General features: G+C 40.6%; 2 protein-coding genes across 5 annotated transcripts in view; both read left to right on the plus strand.

Annotated features, from left to right (window-relative positions):
- The window catches only part of LOC126999750 (uncharacterized), a 77120-nt gene extending 64613 nt beyond the window's left edge, over positions 1 to 12507 (plus strand). For all 4 annotated transcript variants that reach the window (XM_050862601.1, XM_050862602.1, XM_050862600.1 and 1 more), the window contains 8 exons: positions 1160 to 1443; positions 1991 to 2784; positions 4836 to 4920; positions 7289 to 7420; positions 8321 to 8499; positions 8608 to 8779; positions 9114 to 9325; positions 9969 to 12507. In XM_050862601.1, the coding sequence (XP_050718558.1) occupies positions 2590 to 2784; positions 4836 to 4920; positions 7289 to 7420; positions 8321 to 8499; positions 8608 to 8779; positions 9114 to 9325; positions 9969 to 11231 (2238 nt within the window). In that variant the 5' untranslated portion in view covers positions 1160 to 1443; positions 1991 to 2589 and the 3' untranslated portion in view covers positions 11232 to 12507. The remainder of the gene's footprint in view (positions 1 to 1159; positions 1444 to 1990; positions 2785 to 4835; positions 4921 to 7288; positions 7421 to 8320; positions 8500 to 8607; positions 8780 to 9113; positions 9326 to 9968) is intronic.
- A 2889-nt stretch (positions 12508 to 15396) lies between these two features.
- On the plus strand, positions 15397 to 22283 carry LOC126999754 (protein CDV3 homolog). The gene is made up of 5 exons (XM_050862611.1): positions 15397 to 15759; positions 19085 to 19285; positions 19766 to 19880; positions 21131 to 21242; positions 22094 to 22283. The coding sequence occupies exons 1-5, from the start codon at positions 15523 to 15525 to the stop codon at positions 22206 to 22208; spliced, it is 780 nt and encodes a 259-aa protein (XP_050718568.1). The 5' UTR covers positions 15397 to 15522; the 3' UTR covers positions 22209 to 22283.
- Positions 22284 to 24453: the final 2170 nt, after the last annotated feature.

The raw sequence follows: 24453 nt of genomic DNA on the forward strand, positions 1-24453 counted from the left end.
GTACATGATTTCAATTCAGATGTAAGCCATGTACGTATAGATATACATACATAGTTGTACGCGCTAGGGGACGTAGCCTGCACAAGAAGGCTACCATTCACAAGTGCAAGCCAGGACCATGCGGGAAGAACCTGCACAAGCACTGCCAGGTGCACCGCATTCCTTCATGCACGGCGACGCGGGTCCCTCACCACACTGCCCCTGTGACGGCGCCAGGGGCAGTGAGCGAGAACCAGAGGCAGAATGAAGGCATGACCGAGAGGTTGCATGGCAGGTAAAGAAGGTGAAGTGACGGACGGAGAGACAACTGAAGAAGAAAGGCCGGAAAGAGTTAAGTGAGAAACCTATCTGCTTGGCATTTTTAAAGGCGTCTAATTAGTTTATATATATATATATATATATATATATATATATATATATATATATATATATATATATATATATATATATATATATATATATATATGTTTCCTCAGGCAGGAAATGTACGTCAAACAAGGTCTTTGTGGCCTGTAGCGTCCACAGCCTCATAAACGTCCTCTTTGAAATCAGCTGCACTGAATTGAAAGTTGGCACCCTGGGTCTGAACGACTCTTGTGTTGTTCCTTGACTTTAAAGTTGATATTGAATCCCATCTCACGACACGGCATTGGTGCAGATGTGACCAGTATGCTGCAATGTGTTGATTTGCTTTTCTTGACAACAGCCATCGGAAGGGGGGAGGGCTGTGAATGTAAAAAAAGCATTCATATCTGCCTCCTTTGGGCCGCGGCCTTCATGTGCTCCCTATACAGAGTACATGTTCCCCGCCTGCTCCTCAGCCTCAACTACAAATGAGGCAGAGGCACCTTTTGTCAGTTTCTCGCACCGATAGATGACTGAACTACAGGTCCTGCAGTCAATAGATTTTTCTTGTTCAGGTTTTCGTGTGCCGGCACAGTGTAGCAGTGCTGGAGAGTAACAGTACGTTGACTTGTAAGATGTGGGCTCTAGCGTGGAGAGAGAGAGAGAGAGAGAGAGAGAGAGAGAGAGAGAGAGAGAGAGAGAGAGAGAGAGAGAGAGAGAGAGAGAGAGAGAGAGAGAGAGAGAGAGAGAGAGAGAGAGAGAGAGAGAGAGAGAGAGAGAGAGGGGGGGTAACCCATTTTACTCTTTTCTATAGGTGACAAAGAAGCGAGCTGATGAGGGGCGTGTAGCTGTGCGTGTCTGCGGTAGAGAATCCGTGTGCGTTGCCTCCCACTAATGCTATGCCGGGTGACTCAGTGGCTGTGTCATGGTGGGCATATAAGCTCCTGAGAGAGACCACGTCACATCCTCTTACAGCCGAGTTCCGAAAAGTCCGCTAGCTATGGTCACTTCCGACGAGAGGTGTTGCGTCACCGTGTACTCATCCGCCGCCGTTGCCGAGGCTGCTGAGGACTTCGTGGAGGCCATTTGTGAAAAAACGTAAGGAAAGTCGTAAGTCTAGTGCTACTGATACCATGTGTTCTTTTAATTCTCTGGTATTTTCTCTTTTTATTGTGTTTCTTTTTCTTTAATTTTTTTGCCGAGTTTACATGGATATCCTGTAGTCTGAGAAAGGATGCTTCCAACTCCACCTAAAATTAAAATCAACTTGGCAGGACATCCTCTTTTGTAGTTTTATTCCTCCCATTATTTTCCTCCTCTTTCTTTCATTCTCCCTTCTCTCCGATTCTTGATTAGAAGTGCCAGTATAGTAGTAGTAGTAGTAATAGTAGTAGTAGTAGTAGTAGTAGTAGTAGTAGTAGTAGTAGTAGTAGCAATGCTAGTAGTAGTAGTAGTAGTAGTAGTAGTAGTAGTAGTAGTAGAGGTGTTTATCGCTTTTTAAACTACAAATTGAGAAATGAATCATCATTTCCGGATCTAGTGGCACCTTGTCGGCTGTGGTAGAAAGTAATGTTCGGAAGTGATTCGTGTGGCCGGGGACGGGAAATACGTATGGTATTGCTTTCTCAGCAGTTCGCATTTTCAGATTGCGGGCCAGCATCGAGGGAGGACTCGAGAACCCAAGCTCAGCTCCACTCACTCTCACTGCTCACTGCTCAGTCGTGGCTGTGAGCTGGTGGAGGGTGGGTGTGCTGCGCTCGCTTGCGTAACTCTTATGCTCTGTGGACAAAAGGAGTTCCTCCTCGGTGTGTTTGTGCCTTAGTATATCCGATGAGTATACAGTGATACAAGCCCAACAGATACTTTACAAAGACCGATTAAGTGATCGTAAAATCAATCCTGTGATAAAATATACTTACATAAAACGGAGCGGCAGTGTGAAGGAAGGTGTGCGCGGCCCCTGAGCCAGGTGGAGCAGGTCCGCAGCCCCAACCCAGGGTCTGGCAGCTCGCCCGTCAACGCCCACACCACTCGCAACCCATAGGAGAGGTCATTGGGACCGGGACAGCTCGAGGAGAGTTTAGTGGAAGGAATATAAGTAATTAGTCATCCCTTTATCGGAAAGGGAAATAACAGAAGTGCATGAAAGTTTTTATTCATGTGAAGTCACCGTGTTGGTGCCGCTGACCACCAGCAGCCGTGTGAGCATGTGATCGCGTCCTGTGACCCTTGTCAACAGCAGACATGTCTTGCCACTCGTCTGGGTCGTCGATGGGGACAGGACCGCACCTCGTCCCCCTCGGCATGGCGCTCACTCCTCGCAGCCTCCTCAAGAGGTGCAAGTTGCCTTCCGCAGCGCACCTCCACGCCCCCACAGCACCGCCCGGACTTGACCTCTCCCGCCCGCTGCTCCTTTACAACACCTACAACTCGACAAAGGTACGCAGGGGTCGGCAGTTTTCGGTGTTTTTCCATAAGACTTCTGTGTAATAAAGAAAATTGGTCAGCAATGAGTCAATGATCATTAAGTGTCGAATGTGCATTAAATGACCATGGTTTTGTTCACTTACATCCCTTCGTGCAGTTTCATTGATTCTCCAAACATTCACCACAATATTTTGCTCGAGAGAAATTCTCAAAAGTCTACGATCCTCCTCCTGCACAAATGTTCTTGTTGTCCCTTTCATTTTTACCAGCTATCATTGTTTTATAACATCCACTTACATTTTTCACAAGAAAAGAACTTTATAACACACACACACACACACACACACACACACACACACACACACACACACACGGAGGAAACCGAGGGAGACAGTATGTCTGAGAGATATCAAGAAACCTGCCTTTCTTCATAGATACATTGACACTTGGAATGACCTCGAAAAGGAGATAGTTCAAGCAAAAGCTATTGATGAATTTAGAGCTAAACTTGATGAACTGATATTTGGAGACGGAACCCCACGAGTGTAGCTCACTTTCTGGTTATCATAACAAGGTAAATGCACACACACACACACACACACACACACACACACACACACACACACACACACACACACACACGACAGACACCTGAAAGAAAATAATAGAGAGGATTCTAGAGCGGCGTCCAAGAGGGCCCAGCAGGTTCGCGCCCCTCCCGCCGCGACACAAGCTGGCATTTTTTCAGTCATCGTCGAGTGGCCTATGATTACCCACATGCTGTCCTGAAGACCACCCATCAACCTGGGGTCTAGAAACTAGATTCTCTTTATAAGGGGATCAAAGATGAGCTCCCAGGGGGGGTGGGGGAATGAGCCAAGCAAGATGGCGCCACTATAAACACATGTCTTCGCCATAACGCGCTGGGACAGACCACCAGGTCTCACCAAGAAAGCCTACTGGAGCCACAGATGAAATGTAAAAAAAAAATAATAATAATAATATATAATAAAGATAAAAATACAAGGTAAAGTTGTGAGTGCGCGTGGCCGCGGTTCTCATTCTCAAGCATTGGCCCTTGAGCCTGTGGCGGGGAGCACACCTTAACTCGGGACAACCAGATTGGTGCCCATGATATGGCTCTCCACAACTTTCTTATGAGGAGAGGTTGGAGAAATTGAACCTGACTAAGTTGGAACAAAAAAGAGAACCGGGGGTTGATAACACTAGAAATCAGTTAGGGAAATAGAAAATTTGCACAGAGATCTGCTAATCACATTAGAGGAACAAGAGGACATTTGTACATTTTAAGACTAGATACATAAACAACATCAAGAAGTTAAGTTTTCCAAAGAGAAGTATTGATGGTTGGAAAACGTCGGCAGTGGAGGTGGTGCAGGCAAGGGGCATCCGCGACTTTGAGTAAGATAGTAAAAGTAAACAAGGAGACAGGTTAACACTATATTGACTCGAATACTGTATACTACAACTACTAGATAAGGGTACACACACACACACACACACACACACTCCGGTAGTTCAATCGGTTAGATCGCCGCGCTGCAAGGCTTCACGGCCAAACAGGCGGCGGTTCCAGCCCCGCTCAGGCCGGATTCTTTCCGATGACTAGGAGTGGTTACTGTCCTCCCTTGAGCAAGGGGAATGGGGTGTGTGGTGTGTGAGGTCCTGGCAGTACCCAGAGATCGACAAAATGAGCACTTGCTCACGTCGTGAGGGTACCTGCTGGCGAAAGCGAGTCCAACTCGTGATCAGGCCGTGGTGAATTACACACACGCACGCACACACACACACACACACACACAGTAGCACTTTTTACTTAACATTATCTGCACGATTTCCGTCGGGTGAACTGCATCAGATGGCGGGTATACCTCCTGCAACATTGGGCACTCTTTGCTGCATGAGTTTTCAGGATTATTAGCAACATTTGTTCATGTTTTCACCAAATAGACGTGGATGGAAGCGCTAGTCACGAGTGTCTGTTGCCAGCCTGTTATTTGGGAAAGGCTCAGCTCAGCAATAACCTTGTGCCTTTCCTGCAGGTTCGAGGCGTGTCTCTGCGTCCGGGGAAGGACGGTGCCCTCATCCCGCAAGGCCCTTCAATAGTCATCCCAGACTCTTACACAGGTCAGTAATGTTACGACGGCTGGAGGGAAATGCGCAAAGCAACCGCGCGCGTGTGTGTGTGTGTGTTGCTTTGCTGTGAAAACTGATATTCTGATTAAGTCACTTAGACTAGTTGTCAAAAAGAGCAGAATGGTTTCAATATTAGTTAAATGTGTATCACAATGTCTCTCCATATTCTACTGAAAAAAGTCCTCACATTATTCTGTCCACTGGTCTGGTCATAGAAACTCGTTACTGCAGTCTTTTTCATCAGGAAATTACAGGCGGCCACGCCCCTTCGTTTTTAGTAACGGCAACAAATCAACACGCTGGAAACCGTTAGATTGACTCAACCTTTGTCCAGGAAACGCTTTCTCCGACGTAATGCCTTAGTTTTCCAATTTTATTTAGAACACTATGAGGCCTAGCTATGTTTTAGAAGATATTGTGTAATGCAACCTGCTAAGCTCTGCTCCTGTGAAGAAAAAAAAAAGATAATTTAAGTGAACAAAAGAAAGGGCCAATTTTGCATGAAGAGGAGTCTTGATACCCCCCTCATGAAAGAGTTCAAATCAGAGGCAGCGAAAGGGATTAAAGACTGATGATCCTGCTTAACTCCTTCATAAAGGATTTGGACAGCATAGGCATATATATATATATATATATATATATATATATATATATATATATATATATATATATATATATATATATATATATATGGCTAGCAACTGGGAGGGTGAAAAAAGCTGCTGGAGATGATTCAGATCACCCAACCTTGTGGGGGCTGGTTTAGCAAGAGATTTTGAGTTTAAGGAGAGGCCAAGAATATTTAATGTAGAAGAAAGGGACAGCTGAGTGTTACTGAAGAATAGGGAATAGATATCTTGAAGATTGCATCAAGTTGTCAGGTGGAGAAATGGAGTTTTAATGCATTGAAGGACACCAAGTTTTCTTGTTTCATTAAAAAATGATAGCTATGTCAGAGGTTAAGCATTTTGTAGTGTCCAGCTGTGAGTCCTGTAATTCTTGTTGGGAGGTTAGAATCCGTAGGAGGGTAGTTTGAAAAGAATAAATTTGTGCTAGACTCTGTCAAAAGCTTTTGAGATGTCTAAAGTAACAGCAATAGTTTCACCGAATCAACCAAGAGAGGCTGACCAGGTCTCACTTAAGGAAGCAAAATGATCACCAAGAGAACCTCACTTTCAGAATCCGTACAGATGACCAGAGGTCAGAAGTTGATGGATGCTTGAAAACATCCCTGTTAAGAATTGTTTCTAAAAGACATGAAAGCAAAGCTAAGCTACAAGATGGTAGTTTGAAGGATTAGAGCAGTCACTTTTCTTAGGCACAGGTTGTATGTAGACATGCTTCCAGCAGGAAGAAAAGATAAATGCCAAAAGGCAGAGACAAAAGAGTTTGATTAGGCAGGGTGTCAGCACAGCAGCACAGTTTTTAAAGACAATAAAAGAAACTTCATGTCAATAAGCCTTCTGAGCATTTAGGCCAGAGAGGGCATAGAAAACTCATTCTTAAGAATTATAATAACAGGCATAGTGAAGTCAGAATGGGGATAAGTAAAAGGAATGTACACTGAATCATCCAGAAAAAAATTTTCAGAGAAAGTTTGAGAGAAGAGTTTAGCTTTAAAGACAGATGTGACGGCTAGAGAGCCATCAGAATCAAAGAGAGGTGGAAAAGATGAAGTAAAATTGTTGGGAGATATTTTTGGCTTGATGCCAGAAGTCTTTCTGAAAGAATTAGAGTTAGTTATATTATTACATGTTCTATTGATGAAAGATTTTGGTAAGTTGAAGAATAGATCTGGCATGATTCCGGGCAGAATTGTAAAGACCATGGTTAGCAGGAGTTTGAAGGCTCATGTAGTACCTTTTGTGAGATGTCTCTCCATCGTTGATCACACGAGAACAAGCATTAATAAACCAGTGCTTTTTGGTATGAGGAGTAGATAAAGTGCATGGAATCTGTGCCTCTGTCACAGAAATATCACCTCTGTAATGCACTGTGACTGAGATCGTTGCCTTGTTTCATACATGGATGGGTAGAGGGCTCCCTGGGGTAAGTACTTTGAACAGTTGTGTACATGACAGGTTCTCTGATCTTAAACTGATCATTTTCTCATGAAAGACTTAGTACATACGTATGCAGTATTAGTCAGTTGATTTACCTCATTCTATTATTTTTGTACAATTTTTTTATTACTTAGCCAGTCCTTGCTGTCACAGCTTTTTCAAGCAGCAATGCTGTACCAAATACTGTCTATCTCTGTCCGTCTTTAAACCTACTGTTCCCTTTATTCCATATTGGCATGACTTCCATGAAGGTTGCCACGACAACAGTTCCCTTATGTAGTGCTTATATTTTCTAGGTTGGTTTGCTATAGTGACAAGTGATGGCCACACCGCATCCTATTACTCCACCGTGGAGCAGGTGGCCTCCAGCAAGGTGACCTTCTTCCTCACCCGCTATGATGTTCCCGCCTACACAAACAATGAGGAGGGTGAGTGACTTTTTTTTTTTTTTCACTGTAAAGAAAGCAACTCAAGGGAAAAAATAAATGAAAAAAAAGATGCTAAGCACTGCTCCTATAAAAGGAAGTAGAGAAGAATGGGTAAAAGAGAGGTCAATTTCCGGTTCGAGAGGTGTCCTGATACTCACTCCTCTCTTGAAAGAGGTCACATTGTAGCAGGAAGAAGTACACAGATAAAGGAAGGCTGTTCCACAGTTTACCATTGAAAGCGATGAATGAATGAAGAGGCTGGTTAACTCTTGCATAAGGGCTTTGAACAGTGTAGGGAGGAGTTAGAGTAAAAAGTTGAGTGCAGCAGAACTGCGGGAGTGGGGGGAGGCATGCAGTTAGCAAGTTCAGAAGAGTAGTCACTAGTCAGCATGAAAATATCAATAGAAGGTGGAAAGAGAGGCAGTGTTGTGGCAGAATTTAAGAGGTAAAAGACTATCAGTAAGAGGAGGGGAGTTGATGAGATGCAGAGCCTCTCTTTGGACTCTGTCCAAAGAGGCTGTGTGCATGGAGCCCCCACAAACATGAGATGCATACTCCATACGAGGGCAGACAAGACCCTTGTATGTGGACAAGATCTGTGAAGGGGAGAAAAACTGATGGAGACAATACAGTATGCCTAACCTTGAGGAAGCTGATTTAGCAAGGGAGGATATATTAAGTTTCCAGATGCAGGGATATCTTCTAAGTATTCCAGCGTTATATATTGATGTGATCTGCTGTGTAGAATTCAGTGCTCACTGAGCTCTATTTTTTTATTCTTTGCCAGTGTTCATTATATACTCTTGCTTTCTTTCTTTTTTTTAAGTATTTATTTGATCATTCATATTATTATTATTATTGTTATTATTATTATAATTATTATTATCATTTTTATTTTAGATGATGGCACAGTCTCCTATCAGAAGACAGTGGTTCAGAGCGGCCACGTTCTTAAGCTGCTGGGCATCTTTGAGGACCTCAATGCCCGCCGTACGAACAGTAATGGGCGAGGTCATGATGCTGCGTCATCTGTCTTCAGCTGTGACAAATATGCTCAATGTCTCAACTACAGGAATGAGGCGAGTTTGCCTTTATATGCAGTTTCTTACAAGATCAACATTCATTATTAGCGCATCAAGTCCTATACAGTGACGTGATCTGACAAAAAAATTTCTTCTTTTCTGCAGGTGGTATTCCTGCCCTTCTCAGCATCAGGCCGCTTCTACACAACAGCACAAAAAAGCAGCAAGAATCCCAACCACGTATACCTGATGGCCCACATCCTTAAGAACCATCGCCTGCCCGTCACTGTCCGGCTGGTGTGTGGCTACATGCCCCGGGTGCCCTGCAACTTTACCGGTGAGTGCTGCTCCAGGGGCCTGAGTTTCCTTGTCCATGAATTGGTTAAGATTTTATCATTCTGATCAACTTAATCACATTGAGTCCAGTGTAGTAGATGGTAAATGCATTCATCCTAACAATTAACTTATTCAAGACAGTATTTATCTTCACATTGTACATTACATTTCCTTTCATTGCAAATATTCAGATTATCTATTTTTCATTTACATTATTATGGATTATAGATTATGGTTCACACAAAATTTCATCCTGAGTGCAGGTTTAGGGGAAGCACTTCTGGGACTTGACACCCTATGAGGCATCCTACATCAGTCTGTTGTGTTTTCTGCAGGTGTGCTGCGGCTGGAGCAGGCCCAGAAGGAGGCAGTCATCCTGGCCTGTACTATGACAAATGAAGCTCAAGCAACACTCTTCGAGATCGATGTGAACTCTAACTTCGCACTGACCCCCGTCAAAGACCCAATGTTCCCGAAGACACCCATCTTCCTCAAGACGGTGTCATACTGTGATGATGAAGCTGAAGCTTGGCGCCGCCAGATCAAGGTGGGAACAATCTATGCATAAAGTTATTCATTTACTTATTTTGTTTACATCTAAGGAGGCAGTTCCATGGCAAAATACTAAACATAGGAAAGGACCCCACTATACATACTGCTCCTGTAATGAGTATATAAGAGGAGAAACTTTTATCACATGAACAAATGTGTAAGTGATGGAGACACTGTTTATTTGTTTGATGGTGATGTATTTGTAAAGCCTGTATAATGACAATGGTGAATACTTGCTTTTATTCAAAATAAAAATGGAATTTTTTTCACTTTAGATTCCATTAAAAAAATTTCAGTGTCACAACTTAAGTTCTTCATCATTGCAGTTTGGAATCAACTGTTATAATAATGCTGCTTTCAGTAACCACCATCATGAACCTAGGAATGTAGCAATGAAAAAATACCCACCAGTCAGAATCTCGGGGATCGTACTTCTCCCTGTCAAAAATAATTTAATCAGGTTGTATATTGTTCATAGCTTGTACATTTAAATACCGACAGCATACACAATTATGTCACCATACATTTACCAAATGCTGCAGCCATATACAAGGTATGAATACATATATTGGATAAGAAGATTATATATAATCAAGTTTCATTATTATGTTTTCTTAATTTTTCCTCTACTACTTCAGGTTACTCATCATGTGACTGAAAAGAGGTCAAGGTCATTGACCAGGTCACTGAGCGACAAATTTGTGGAACCACTAAGCAACATTCGACCCCTTAGTCTTTCTTTCCTCTCTGACCACGACAAGAGGAAAGGACGAGAGCGGGACCATTCACGAGAGGGAAGGCCACCACCCACCAATAAGGACAAGAGTCGAGAACTCAGATTCAAAGACTTCCGAAGAAGAGAGAACAGCGTGGAGAAGACAAAGTTCACTTATCATGACAACTTTAGTGGCATCAACAGCTTCCCACTCAAAGACTCGTGTCGGGAACACAAGAAGGGAGACCTTCGAAAGATCTCAAAACAGAACACGTATGTCCTACAGAATGGCAAGGCAGCAAAACAAACTGAGAAGAAGGCTGAAAGTGAGAGCAGTAGTTTTATATCAGTCAGGTCAATAGAGAACATGGATTATTCTCGTGTGGTTGATGACATTAGTCCAATATCTGAAAGAGTTGAAGAGGGAGAGAGCCACTATACAGAGATCTGTCCTCAGACTCTGAGAAAAAAGAACAATGTTAAGAGTGATGGTCCCCTCAGCTTGCCAAACCTCAACCTCTTCCATCATAAGAAAAGCAGGGAGGAGGTTTCCAGGAAGCTCTCCAGCAGCAGTATTAACTCAAATAGTGCCAGTCTTAGGAGCCACAGTTCTCTCAGAAATCAAGTAAGGCAAGTTATTAGTAATGGTCTCAGTGAGAGTGATAGTCAAAAAGGAGGTGCTAGTGCACATGGACATAAGTTTTCTGAGGATAATTCATCCAGAAAAGACAGGACAAACAAGATGAAATTTTTAGAAGCTTTTAGAGAAAAAATGTATGATAAGAGCACAGTTAGAGAGCAAACTCGTGAAAGAGTTCTTGAAAAGGATAAAGATGATGAAGTGTGTTGTGAAGAAATTGTTAAAAGAGACAAACTTACCTTTGCAAAGTACAGACATGAAGATAAAAAGCACAGTGTGAATAGCACTACAGACCAAACACATGTGGACAAATCAAATCAGCGGTTACAAGACGGTAGTGAAAGTTCAGGAACCAACAACAGTCGTGATCATGTCAATGAGGTATATATTATCCGCGTTGTTGTGAAAGACCGTGAGGAGAACCACATGTCCACCCTGGCCAAGGATAATTCTGGTGGCTACTACATGAAGATCAAAGGCTTTGAAGTGCCGAAGGAGGAAATGAAACACGTGATAGGCAAAGATGGGTATGACTCCCTCTGCTGAGGTCATGCTGAGGCCCTGTATGGAATCATTTGTTTACTTGCAATTTGAATATATTGTATATTCCAGTATATTATTAATTAAAATAAGTTTTTATGTCAAGATCAGAATTTGTATATATCTCAAAGCAACTACTGTCTTCACCTTTGTTCCAGAGGTTTGGGCAATAACATTAACACACTTTTTACTCATTCAGATTGCCAGAGTAATGGCCAAGATACTGACTGTAATATTATTCATTAATTAATATAGTTAAAGCACAAATGCTAACAATATGAATGATGTCATCAAGCCACGTACAGTATCATAATAATCACTATGAACTTCTTATATCCATCATCCTGTTCATCATCCTGCTTGTCCTTCTTGAGAATAACGTGCCCCTAGGACCTCACAGACATCCTCATATGCATAGAGATAAGCATTTCTAATGCATAGAAAACACGACCAATGCATCATCAGTTCAAGGAAAATAGTCAGGAGTGTTCATTGTGACAACAGCCCCAGCTGGTAACAAAGGTATGGTTATTCCAAAGCTAGTCAGCATCCCCTGATGCACATATCTCAGCTAGACATCACACTGTTTCAGAGTTTCATTCCTACACCAGCCTTCACCTCAAACCAGAACTGTTCCAATCAAGTCTTTTGTGTTTAAGATCAAGTAGGCACATTCATCACTAAAGAGCATGTGCATGCCATTGCCTGTAATAAGCTTACTATATCCATTACTAGCCAGTAAAGAGAGAAAAGGCATGGAAACATTCAACTTCTCCATGGAGCTCACATAATAGTGTTTCACCCCACCAGACCTTCAACAAGTTTTATGCACAATGAGTTTATGATTGCTGCCAGTGATCCTCTACCCATCAGAATCTTTGAGTTTTGACAGCAAATCAACAAAATGCATTTATCTCGTCATAAATTATCAACATTATCATTATTATTAAACACACTACAGTAGGCAGAATTGGAAGAGTACAAATAATATTTTATGAAGTGTAACCCCGCCATATACATAAGAAACAGAAAATTAAGGATAAATTAATATAATAAAGGATAGAAAATTGATATAAACAAGATCTGGCAATATGAGAGAATGAAGCAACAATCAGGGTTCATGAAGATGGGCAAGAAGGAGCAGGATCTATGGGCCTGAAGCATGATCTCAAAAAAAAAAAAAAAAAAAAAAAAAGGAAATTGAAGGAGACTCATGTAGCAACTCACCATCTACAAAAATAAAGTGATAAATAAAATAATAAATGAAAATAAACAATAGTAAGAGTAGTTTTCAGTCCCCCCTTAACTGCAGTCAAAAGTATAATCAAACCGAGTCATAAAAGACAGGAATCTAAGTGGCAAAAAATTGTGTACTACGTACATGCCAAAGTAGGCTTGGATGAGACCTACATACACATATAGAATGGGAGATGATATAATGGTGAGAGAAAACGAGAAAGAGATCTGGGAGCAATAATTCAGAATAACTTGCCGCTGGAAATTGCATATAAACAACATATTGGCTGATACACATATATACAAATGGCATTTATTCACTACCTGGGTAAGGATGTAATGAAGATAGTATAACCACAATGATTAAACCGAAATTAATAAAACAGGCCTCGAATCAGTCTTGGCCCAGGAGACCTCTGAAGTCCCAAGGGCTTCGCCTCCTCGCGCAGTGCCTCGAGAGCCATCATCAATACCCCCGCGACTCCGCCAGGATTACTGCATCATCGGCAAATACAAGGTCAGTGAGCTAGGTATTGCCAATTATATAGATGTTCCACAATGACTGCATGGTCCACAACTCTGCCTATATAGTAACAAGTCCACACAAGTGTTAAAGAACAAGTTGGACCGACGGCGTTGTGGCAGATTCCCGAGCGGGTGTGAGTCGACCCGTCTCGTGATTCCGGTTTCCAGACCACCATCTTGACCACTCAAAGCCATAACCATTATAAACGCAACATCATTATTATTTTCTACCCATTATGAACTATTTAAAACTCTAAGCGTTCGTAATATTATTTTAGATATACCGAAGTCCACCCCCGGTCTACTCCCCCTTCCCCTCACCCCCTTTACTCCCCCTTCCCCTCACCCCCTACTCCCCCTTCCCCTCACCCCCTCTACTCCCCCTTCCCCTCACCCCCTTTACTCCCCCTTCCCCTCAACCCCTACTCCCCCTTCCCCTCACCCCCTTTACCCCCCCTTCTCATTCCCCCATCCCTTCCCCTCCCCCTTCCCCCCTTATCTAAAGTTTGATATGTGGATACTTTTTTTTTTTCCTTCTTTCCTTCACTCTTTCACTCGAAGACGAATGTGAGCGCCAAGGTTACGCTCGAAACTTTCCCTTTACTCGCTGATCCATAAAGGTGAATATATTTCCATACATAACTCAATCACTTGTTATAATGGGGCGTACGTCAATCACTGTCCTATCGCCCACGATGCCATACTCGGAGACCCCACTACAACACAAGCTGATTGATTGATTGCTGCTCCTATCATTGTGCCTTTTTAATCTCATTGTGCTAGTACCTACATATATCAATAGTTGTTCAATCACACTAGGCTGTGTATATATAGCCTACTGCCTGGGGGTTGGGATGGCAGCTATCTATAGGTTCCTCCCTTCTCCTTAATAATCAATTGTTATATACCTGCAACGATAAACTGTCAATCAATCATTTAAATCACAAGCTTAAAAACTTGAAAAAATATTGATGTAAATGCGCCATCCTTCACAACAGACAAATAAAAGGATTGATGTTTGATTGATATTTTATTTTTGTACCTAATTTTAAACCTCCCATCATCGCAGGTGTCCTTGGCAATGATGTCATGCTCTTTCTATAGTAGCTGGAAGAATCAAAGGTCACACTTAAAAATAAACAGGGAAGGGAAAAAAAGGTGACATGTTAGTTTCTCTACTCTGTTAAAACGAGATGATAAAAAGGAAAAAAATGAAAAAGAAAGTATCAGCCACATTTGTCTTTGAACCTCGACACAAATCAGTAATCTATTGTTCATGTTACAGCACTATGTCACTCTGTTGCTATTTTCTTAAGCTTATTTTAGCCCTTCCCTCATAGAACATCCTTCCTCTGTTAATATTGAGCTCAAGGGAAGTAGAACCCAATCCGGAAATGGAGGGAGCTGGATGCCACTGAAAGGGATCCGATCGTGCATGGTCCCGCCTGTCTGCCAATGCTGCTAAATTCTCGTACTCATCCTCATATTTACCGACTTTCGACCTAAAAACTGTCTCCTGGTCCCAATAACGAGATTCATTTATATTCATCGTTAAAATAGTTAATTCCTGATGTTTCTTGGTAATAGTTAAGCGTCTGAAACCGCTAAATACTATATATGGTCCCAACCCCAAAACTGTCTCCTGGCTCCTCAAAACGAGATTCATTTATATTCGTCTTTAAAATGGTTAATTCCTGATGTTTCTTGGCAATAGTTAGGCGTCAGAAACCAAATACTATTCTCTGAGTACGATAATCAAGGGTGTCTGCTGGTCTACAAGAGGTTCCGATCCCTTCCTGCCGTGCCCGTGTCCCTACAACGATGCCAGATTATCGTACTCAGCGCCTCGTATTTCCCGGTTTCTGAGTCATAACTATCCCCAAAAACCACGAATAAATTACCATTTTAACGATAACTACATATGAAACCAGTATTGGGGCCGAGGAAGCAGTTTTGGGGTCTGATATCTGGAAACATAGGAGACTGAGTACACCAATCTGGCAACGTTGATCCCTTATGGCCTAATCACCGTTGCCAGATTATCGTATTTAGAGCATAGTATTTACCGGTTTTTGACGCCTAACTATTGCCAAGAAACACCAATAATTAACCATTTTAACGATAACTACATATGAAACCAGTTATTGGGGTCGAGGAGGCAGTTTTTGGGTCGGAAATCGGGAAACAGGAGGCTGAGTACGACAACCTGGCAACGTTGGTCCCTTACAACGTTGCCAGATTGTCGTACTCCGTTTCTCATATTTCCCGATTTCCAACCCAAAAGCTGTTTCCTGTGCCCCAATAACTGGCTTTTTATGTTTTTATCGTTGGAATGGCTAATTATTCTTGTTCCCTGGTGATATTTAAAGCGTGAGAAGCCGGGGTATGTGAGGCTCCGAGTACGATAATCTGACAACGCTGATCCCTTATGGCCTAATGGTGATGTTTAGGTCCATGTGATTGCCTCGCCTCCCCATCTGGTGCGTGCTGGCCGCCGTCTGGGACCCCTCGAGTACTTCCCTCCCTCTGTGTCACGATGGCCGACCTCGACAGTTTCTTTGCGCGTAAGGATAAAAAGAAAGTGAAGGGCAGGAAGTTCACCACCACCGATGAAATAGCTCGCCGTCTAGAGGAGACTGAGAAGAAACTTGAGCAACAGCAGCAGCAGGGAGTGAAGGCCAAGGTGGAGCCCCTGGTCAAGAAGCAGCCGCAGGAACAGCAGGAGGAGAGCACCACGGAGGAGTACCCGGTGCCTGAAGATAACCCTCCGAAGGTGAATATGGGATTACCTTTTTTTTCTTGCATCTTGATATATTTGGTCATATTTTGGTTATTTGAATATTTTGACCCACGGTGGTTGGTTGTTAATAGCTAGGATTGTCTGGTGTGTATGATTCTGCTACAAATTCAGGTTAAATAGGTTATAAGTAGTGATAGTTTGACAATTCATGACTCTACTAAGGTGAATATGTATTTCTGTATCTTATTTCCTGCATCTTGATATATTTGGTCATATTTTGGTTATTTGAATATTTTGACCCATGGTGGTTGGTTGTTAATGTCCTGGATTGTCTGGTGTGTATGATTCTGCTACAAATTCAGGTTAAATATGTTATAAATAGTTATAGTTTGACAATTCATGACTCTACTAAGGTGAATATGTATTTCTGTATCTTTTTTTCCTGCATCTTGATATATTTGGTCATATTTTGGTTATTTGAATATTTTGACCCACGGTGATTGGTTATTAATATCTAGGATTATCTGGTGTGTATGATTCTGCTACAAATTCAAGCTAAATAGATTATAAGTAGTGATAGTTTGACACTACTTATAAGTTATACTTGACTATTTTTGTTCTCATGACACATTCTTGGTTTTGGGTTGGGAGGTAGTCACTATTATGCTGTGACTCTTCCCTTTATAATGTCTTGCTCCCGAGGGTTAAACTTGAGAGATATTTTGGTAATAGTTTGATTTTTTGAATATTCTGACCCACTGTGGATGGTTATTAATATCTAGGATTATCTGGTGTGTATGATTCTGCTACAAATTCAAGATAAATAGGTTATAAGTAGTGATAGTTTGACAATTCAAGACTCTACTAAGGTGAATATGTATTTCTGTACCTTTTTTCCCACATCTTGATATATTTGGTAATAGTTTGATTATTTGAATATTTTGACCCACAGTGGTTGGTTGGTAATATCCCGGAATGTCTGGTGTGTATGATTCTGCTACAAATTCAAGCTAAATAGATTATAAGTAGTGACCAAGAGTGGAATCATCTCCCATCTCATGTAGTTTATAGTCCCACTCTTGACACATTTAGGAATAGGATCATCAGTCATTATCTCCCTAATCCTGGCCCTTCACCATGTCCCAATACCTTTCCTCATCCTAACCCTTATCCTAATCCTGTCCTGGCCCCTTGAATCCCCTGCACAACCCCTGCATATCATGCCACCCGAGAGTGGCCCTCTTCCCCCCCCCCCCCCACACCCACACACATATACAGCATACCTTGCTTCCCCCATTGGCCCACCTAAATATCCTACTGACTGTTCACCTCTAGAGATTTAGTCCTCACTTTGAAAGACAACCCCTTGCCAGGCTACTATTGCAAAAGCCTTCACACTTGTACCACTCTAAGGACTTAGTTATCCATACAGTCTGGCTCCAGTCTTCCTCACCCCCCTCCTGAACTTGGTTGTTTACCTTACGTTTCAGTTCCCTTTCGTTAAGCCATACCAGTATCAACTCTTTAGGATGTGAAGCCCTCTAGTCCACTTTTCTGCTCCCACCATATAATACTAGATTTTGCCCACTTAGTCCCTTGACGTCCCCATTCAGACAAAGAATTTCTGGAATGAGTATGTGCTACATCTTGAAAATGACTGTGTTCATCTCCTGTGACACTTGTATATGGTAACTCAATAGAAGTATACACATATCAATACAGATTAATTGTATAGTTTGAATTTTTAAGGAACAGTAAACTAAATTGATTAGATATTTGTACACTATAGTCTTCCAAATATGTTGAGGCCAGTCTGGCGTAGGATCCCGCGGGTCCTTTCCTCCTCTCTGCTCTGCCACACAGTCCCAACACCTATCTCTTCCTCTCATATGTAAGCTGTAGGTAACATATGAGAGGAAAAAATAGGTGTTGGGACTGTGTGGCAGAGCAGAGGGGAGAAATGGACCCGTGGGAGCCAACGCCAAAACGGACTCAACAATTTGGTTTCACTATAAGTAAGAATTGTGGTGGACATATTTTGCAGAGTTGCTATGTATGGTTTGTCAGTATCTGGCACTCATCATAGGTTGTGGATAGGCAAATATAGTCAAAATGCTGTGAAAGAGTACATAGTATGCTGTTCAAGAAAATATTGAGGCTGTTATTCGTGGTAAACACTAAGGGTAACAGAAAACACTAAAGTCAGCGGAGGAATACGATTGACTCATCAGATAGACTTTAGTCACTTTATGCAATTCCAAAGTTAAGCAAGCATTAACTCCTCAGAGATGGGTAATAGGTTTTTCTGACTTGCAGGCCAAGGATGGGTGACAAATTTTTCTGGTCTGCCTTTCGCTGGCTTAATTTGAACTTAGTGCAGAGATTTACGTGTCAAGAGTGTCTCCTTGGCTAATACACAATTCATATCTGTCCTCAGTTTTCCTTGATAACTCTTACTTGACCCATGCTGCCCCCCCAGTGCTCCTTTTGACTGAAGTTGCTGAAGTTAGGGTTGATCAAAGATCTGGGCAGTATGTGCGTCATCTTCCACCACTCTGTGATGGTTTGAAAAATCAGTGTGTTTTGGTTGGACTTGAACCTAGCTAGGTCCACAGGCTCACCACACCCAATGCTGACCAATCGGTCTTAGTGAGCTCCGGCCACCATCCTAGCCCCTAGGGCTCAATACATTCAGATTAGAAATCGTGCAAACAGGATACTGGATTTCATTTCAAGGAGTGTAAGCACTAGAAGCGCTGGAGTCATCCTCATCCTTTACTTAGCACTATTTAGACCATCTCGATTTTGCAATTCAGTCTTGGTCACCCTACCATAAAATGAATATCAAGATCTTAGAATCTGTACAGAGGAGGATGACAAAAATTATTCAAGTGGTGAGAAACTTACCATATGAGGATAGACTTAAGTATTTAAATCTGCATCCTCTAGAAAGGCAAAGGTTATGAGGAGACTTGATTAAAGTTTATAAATGAATGAAGGGCTTTAATAAGGTGGATGTTAATAGGGTTTTGGTTCTAAAAGAGCCATTCATTCACAGGGTCCTGACATATGGTTATGGGTCATATTTGTCCAGACCATATACACAGTGTTGATCCTCCTGTGGAGTCTGGATAAAGACAATTGGATAGTAGGGTTTTTATATGTTACAGTTTTTTGGTGTAAGCTGTGTAGGGCACTTAACTATGTCTTCTCTACATCAGCAGTACATAAAAATATTTAGATACCTCACTTATCTGAAGTACAGTATGTCTATGAATGTAGTCAGTAGGGCTTATACTATATAATAAGGAGATCAAAGTAACATACAGATTTAGTTACATTCACTATGCATTTACAGGAAGAAGAAGAATGGAATGATTTCAAAGATGAAGCTGACAAGGATATGACAGATTTGAAAATCACAAAGTTGCAAATAGAAGATGAAGAGGAAGGTGGAGGAGGCTCAGCAGATGATGATGGTGAGAAGGGGGACCATGGGGACAAAAAGGATGGAGTATGGAAGACAGAACAAGCACCGCCACCTCCTCCAGCTCCTGTGGTGAGTAACTTTTCAGACTTGAAATTGTAAATCTGCATAAATTCAGGAATATACATGCATGTGTGTGAGACACCAGAAAATGTAGAATATTAATGCCTGGTTTCAACAAGTTATTCTTTGTAGTTACTGAGCCTTTGTGACAGGAATTGGGTAATGAAACTTTGGACTTCAATTTTTTTGTAATAATGACTGTATTGCTTAAAAGGATGCACCAATATGGATAATAAACATCAGAATTATTCTGGAGACAACGAAATTCTTAAAATTTGAAAAAGATTGATGAATATTTGAATCTTAAGGTACAAGTTAGGTGTGATTAAAACTTCTTTAGAGAAATATGCATGTGGAATTTTGCATTCTTATGTATCACATGTCACATGTTAAAATTTCTTAAATATTACCTGTGGGAATGCTGAAAAATATTCTTGGAAATGAGTAAATAGTCAAAGCAATTAATTGTATTGATGTATTTGTTCCCAGAGTGTTCCAGTACCTGAGCCTGAAGAGAAGACCCGACAGTCACAGCTGAATACTCCTTCTTCTTATGTGCCACCCCATATGCGCAATATGTCCGCATCACCTTTACCAAAGTCCAGTAAGTGCCCCTAATAATTTTTCTCTCAGTTTTATAAATAAAGAGGCACACCTTAGCATTGATTAATAAAATACATTCCATATTGTATAACAAATATGGGACCTTCACAGCTGCCTTTAATTGGGTCCTTCACTGAACTGACCTGCCATCTGGTGGCCCTGCTGGAGCTGCTGTCAGAGCCAAGTGCTGCGGCGTGCTGGGGTCCAGCGAGGCTTAATTGACATTTTTCTGTACCAGACTAGCAATATATCAGAGTTGTAATGGCCACTGTCATGTTTACATAAAAAAATCTGAATGCTGTACATTATTCATGTCGCTATAATGATTATTGTTGGCAAAATAAGAGCATTCATCGACATATCCTCCAAAACCCAATCCCATGGTTAATAGGAATGCATCAGTGTGGCCTCTTGGCAGGTATTTCCATCATGCAATAAAGGAGAAGTCAAACAAGTCCGGCATGGTGTCATGCTCTCAAAATCATATAGTAGTGGTGGAAGTTTAATGACAAGATTTTCTATTACTCTCTCAGTCCCACACGTCCTCTGCGTGTATTGAAACACATGAGAAATTACTCACAACAAGGAGAGGGTATTCCCCGGCTGCCTGGGATTGAACCCGCGACCAGCGTGACGGGAGAGCCACTCCTTACCGAGTTGGCCAAAGAGGTACCCCGTTGGCTCAGTGGGTTATGGGAGGCTCGTTCATCAGGCATAGTCGCCGCACTACAGAAGGTAGTGTTGAAAATTTTGCTACTCAACATTCCTCCGGCTGGCACGCCGCTGCCTCACACACGATGCATTCCTCTGTCCCTCCAATCAGAGCGCTGGAGGTCTTGGTTTGGGAGGTTGTTTACACTGCTGCTAGACATATCGTACGCTGCCAGCAGCAAGTAGTATACTTATTTCATTTTTCTAATTTAAACCATAATACATATATCTTTAGCATCTTATAATATTACATTCACTATATGGAACTTTAAAGGAACAACATATAGGATGTGACGATTGTTGTACGCCGCATGCATATTAATTTTTGTTCAGACCATTGACAACTTGAATAGTTTATGGCATTGTATTTTTATTTTTTAATATTTTTGCAGTGCCGACATATCCATTAATCTAATATAACTAACAGTGATTTAAAGGGGTTTACTGCATTGTTTACTAATCTGATAAAAGAGCCAAATATTTTTGAAGATGTTAATATGTAATATTTTTTTATATATATATATATATTTTTTTTTTTAGCCCCGAGACGTAATAGAACAGCTCCAGACATCAACAATGAAATGGCATTCCCATCTCTGTCTGATGCCCAGGCGGCCAATCCAATGGGAGCATGGGGAAAGAAGAAGATGGGGTAAGTAGTATTTGTCTTACTTTCTAAAACTTACTGATATATATATATATATATATATATATATATATATATATATATATATATATATATATATATATATATATATATATATATATATATATATATATATATCCTTTGAAAATTTTTATTTTATGTCAGTCTAATCAGGATTCCTCATTAAGTCTGAAACTGAGAAAGTCAACAGTAACTAAATACCTGGATTGGTGTTCCTGCCAATGTTGACTACTCTCATGAATTTATTATTTATTTTTTTTTTAAATGTACAATTAACCCCTTCACTATGGCCGGGCCAAAACAGCGCCCTGTGCCGTATCCGAGATCGCCACACACGCCAGATTTCAAATGTCGCTATTGAATATAACAAGTTTTCAGCCATAAACTCAACATAATCATCATGTATGATATATGAAAACATGCAGAATTAAATGGTGCACATAAAGAAACAAGTTAATTGATAATTTTGAGATGTAAGCATAAATATACAGAGATGAAATAACTCGTATACTGGCTAACTTGTATACTGGCTAAAGCGAGCCAGGACGCAGTATGCGCATCCTCGGATATGGTTCAACCCACGTAAGGACGCAGTATACGCGTCCTCGTATTGAAGGGGTTAAATTAAACATTAGGGATGTTGGCAAGGATTTACCTATTTATTTTTTTTATTTCAATTGCGGGGTTCCTACATTTAGAGTGGCTACATACATGCTTTCATTATGTATATATTGGGGATTATCAATGTATTTTTTTCAGAAACCATTAGTTTGTCATTATCATTGGTGGTAACAATTAACCTGAAATGAAAAACTAATAAAGAAAATCATTTTCAGCAATGAAGGCTTTGAGAGTGTGAGGCATGGCTCTACACGCAACTATCAAGAAGACTATGCAGCTCCCAAACTTAGTACAGCCAACCGTTTTGATGCTCTTAGTGATAACAGCTGAGGTGATGGACTATTAGAGGACGTGATAATAATGTATGCTTCTTTTAAGGCTAGCAAAAATAAAATGTCAATTTTATTATTTCTTATTTCACACTGTCTATACTAATTTGTTTCAAAATTTTGTTATAAATATTATTATTATTATTATTATTTTTTATTATCATCAATACTTACTTCTATTATTGTTATTATCATTGATTGTTGTTATCCTTACTCTTATTATCACTATTTTGATGTGAACTTTGCTAGTTTGTGTGGAATGAAACATGTTCCTTTTCCTTATTATATATATATATATATATATATATATATATATATATATATATATATATAAATATATATATATATATATATATATATATATATATATATATATATATATATATATATATATATATATATATATATATATATATATATATATATATATATATATATATATACATATATATATACACACACACACACAGTTGGCCCGCCTCATCCATGGGTATATGGTTCCAGGCCCCCCTGGGGAGATGAGGAAAAACTGCACATTTTGAGAATGTTGATATAAAATTAAGTAGTTTTACCTTACATGTGTTACTAACTTGAAACCCCACCTCTATGCACTATTGAAACTGCTAAAACCTACGTAAATTATACTGACTACAGTATTCTACATGTAGCATATTGTAAAAATACAATTTAGGGTGAGGCTATTTGCTGAGCAGTGCTTGGTGAGTAAGGGTGATTTTATGTTGGCACTTCCAAGCAGCTCTGCAAGTTGACATCTTGTAGTTCGTACTGAACAGTCCAGTAAAATAGGTGAAAATAGTAACCTGTTGCTGTTTAACAAGTTGAAAACTTTTTTGAACTAACAGAACCCCATCGTAATATAACAAAGTCAATTATCACTGTAAAATAGTGATATCAAGACCAAGACTGCACACTGCTCAGTAAAGAGCAACTCCATACAGTTCCATGTTCAGTAGACCAAGATACATAAAGGACAGTACATTGAGAACATACAACAGAACCTCTGAAAAAGAAGGTTAGTAACTTGGTAAATTGTCAAGAGGATTGATTACTTACCAGCCAGCCATACTTCTGTATGGCTGGCCCACATGACTGAGTCATGTGGGCCAGTGACTACATGAAAAGGTGAAACTAGTGTCCACTTGCTGGATTAGCTCTCTGTTTGCTTTGTGTGTGCAATCACCTTTACATACACAATAGGTAGATTAGAGATGGTTCCAGAAAGGCAAAGGAAGAATGATGGTAATCCCTCCAAGCCAAAGCAGCACAGCATGTTGCATGTGAAAGTCAGCCATTGATTTGAAAAGAATTAATCTGGCATCCACATGTTTCATGATGGAGAGCATAATAAGAGCTAGTTTTATTGTTGCACAAGAAGCAGCAAAAAATGTATCTATAGTTTGTGATAAAGTGCTTCCGGAGACAGCAAAAGCTTTGAATGAGTGGTTGGATGACATGTACATAATACTGTTCATATGGATAGCATGCCTTCATGAACCTTTGTGAATGCTTCTTAGATCTTGAAGAGGGTGAGAGAATAGATTTTAGAATTAGCAATGGTTGGTTTCATAGTTTTGTGAAATACTATAAACTTAATACAAGAGGTCCCCATTCTTCTTTTCTATTAAAGACTGGGAAAATGTGATGAATAATGATTCAGTAAACAACGAAACATTATTTTCCATAAAAATACTACATACTAGATTTAAATCAGACATGAATAGCCTTTTAGAGATACAGTCCTTTTATTTACGAGTAAAGTATGATGCTTTTTCATGATAGCGCTAGATCAAACTTATTGCAGAAATAACACCATGCTTTGGCTATCAAAATGCATAACAGTGCTGTGTAGTTTATTCAGCAACCTTCAGCCCCTGACTGTTTATAAAATAACTCTACTGTTACCTAATGGACAGCAACTTGTCTGCAAAATTTTTTATGATGACAAAAAAATGGGAGTTTATAATGTTCTTCCACAAAATATTGCCAGCTAAAGAGTGAAATGTTGAATTATAGGGACCCTTGTATCTTAAGATTACTGCTGAATCACCATTAGCTGACACTGAAGCAGCTTAAACCATGTTAGATCTGCTAAAGGCAATCATTGAAGAAGCAATATGTTCTGGAAGAAGTCTTTGTGATGAAACAGTCTTGTTCTTGAAGAAAATGCCAAACTGTACATCCATCATAAAATCTACCAGCCAGTCGGAGCTCCAAACGTTGCACCT

Source organism: Eriocheir sinensis, chromosome 17 (genome assembly GCF_024679095.1).
Source record: "Eriocheir sinensis breed Jianghai 21 chromosome 17, ASM2467909v1, whole genome shotgun sequence".
Taxonomy (NCBI): Eukaryota; Metazoa; Arthropoda; class Malacostraca; order Decapoda; family Varunidae; genus Eriocheir; species Eriocheir sinensis.

Coding starts and splice junctions, on each gene's coding strand:
- LOC126999754 (XM_050862611.1), top strand. CDS start 15,523: ATGGCCGACCTCGACAGTTTCTTTGCGCGTAAGGATAAAAAGAAAGTG. Junction 19,881..21,130: donor ATCACCTTTACCAAAGTCCA/GTAAGTGCCCCT, acceptor TTTTTTTTTTAG/CCCCGAGACGTAATAGAACA. Junction 21,243..22,093: donor TGGGGAAAGAAGAAGATGGG/GTAAGTAGTATT, acceptor AATCATTTTCAG/CAATGAAGGCTTTGAGAGTG.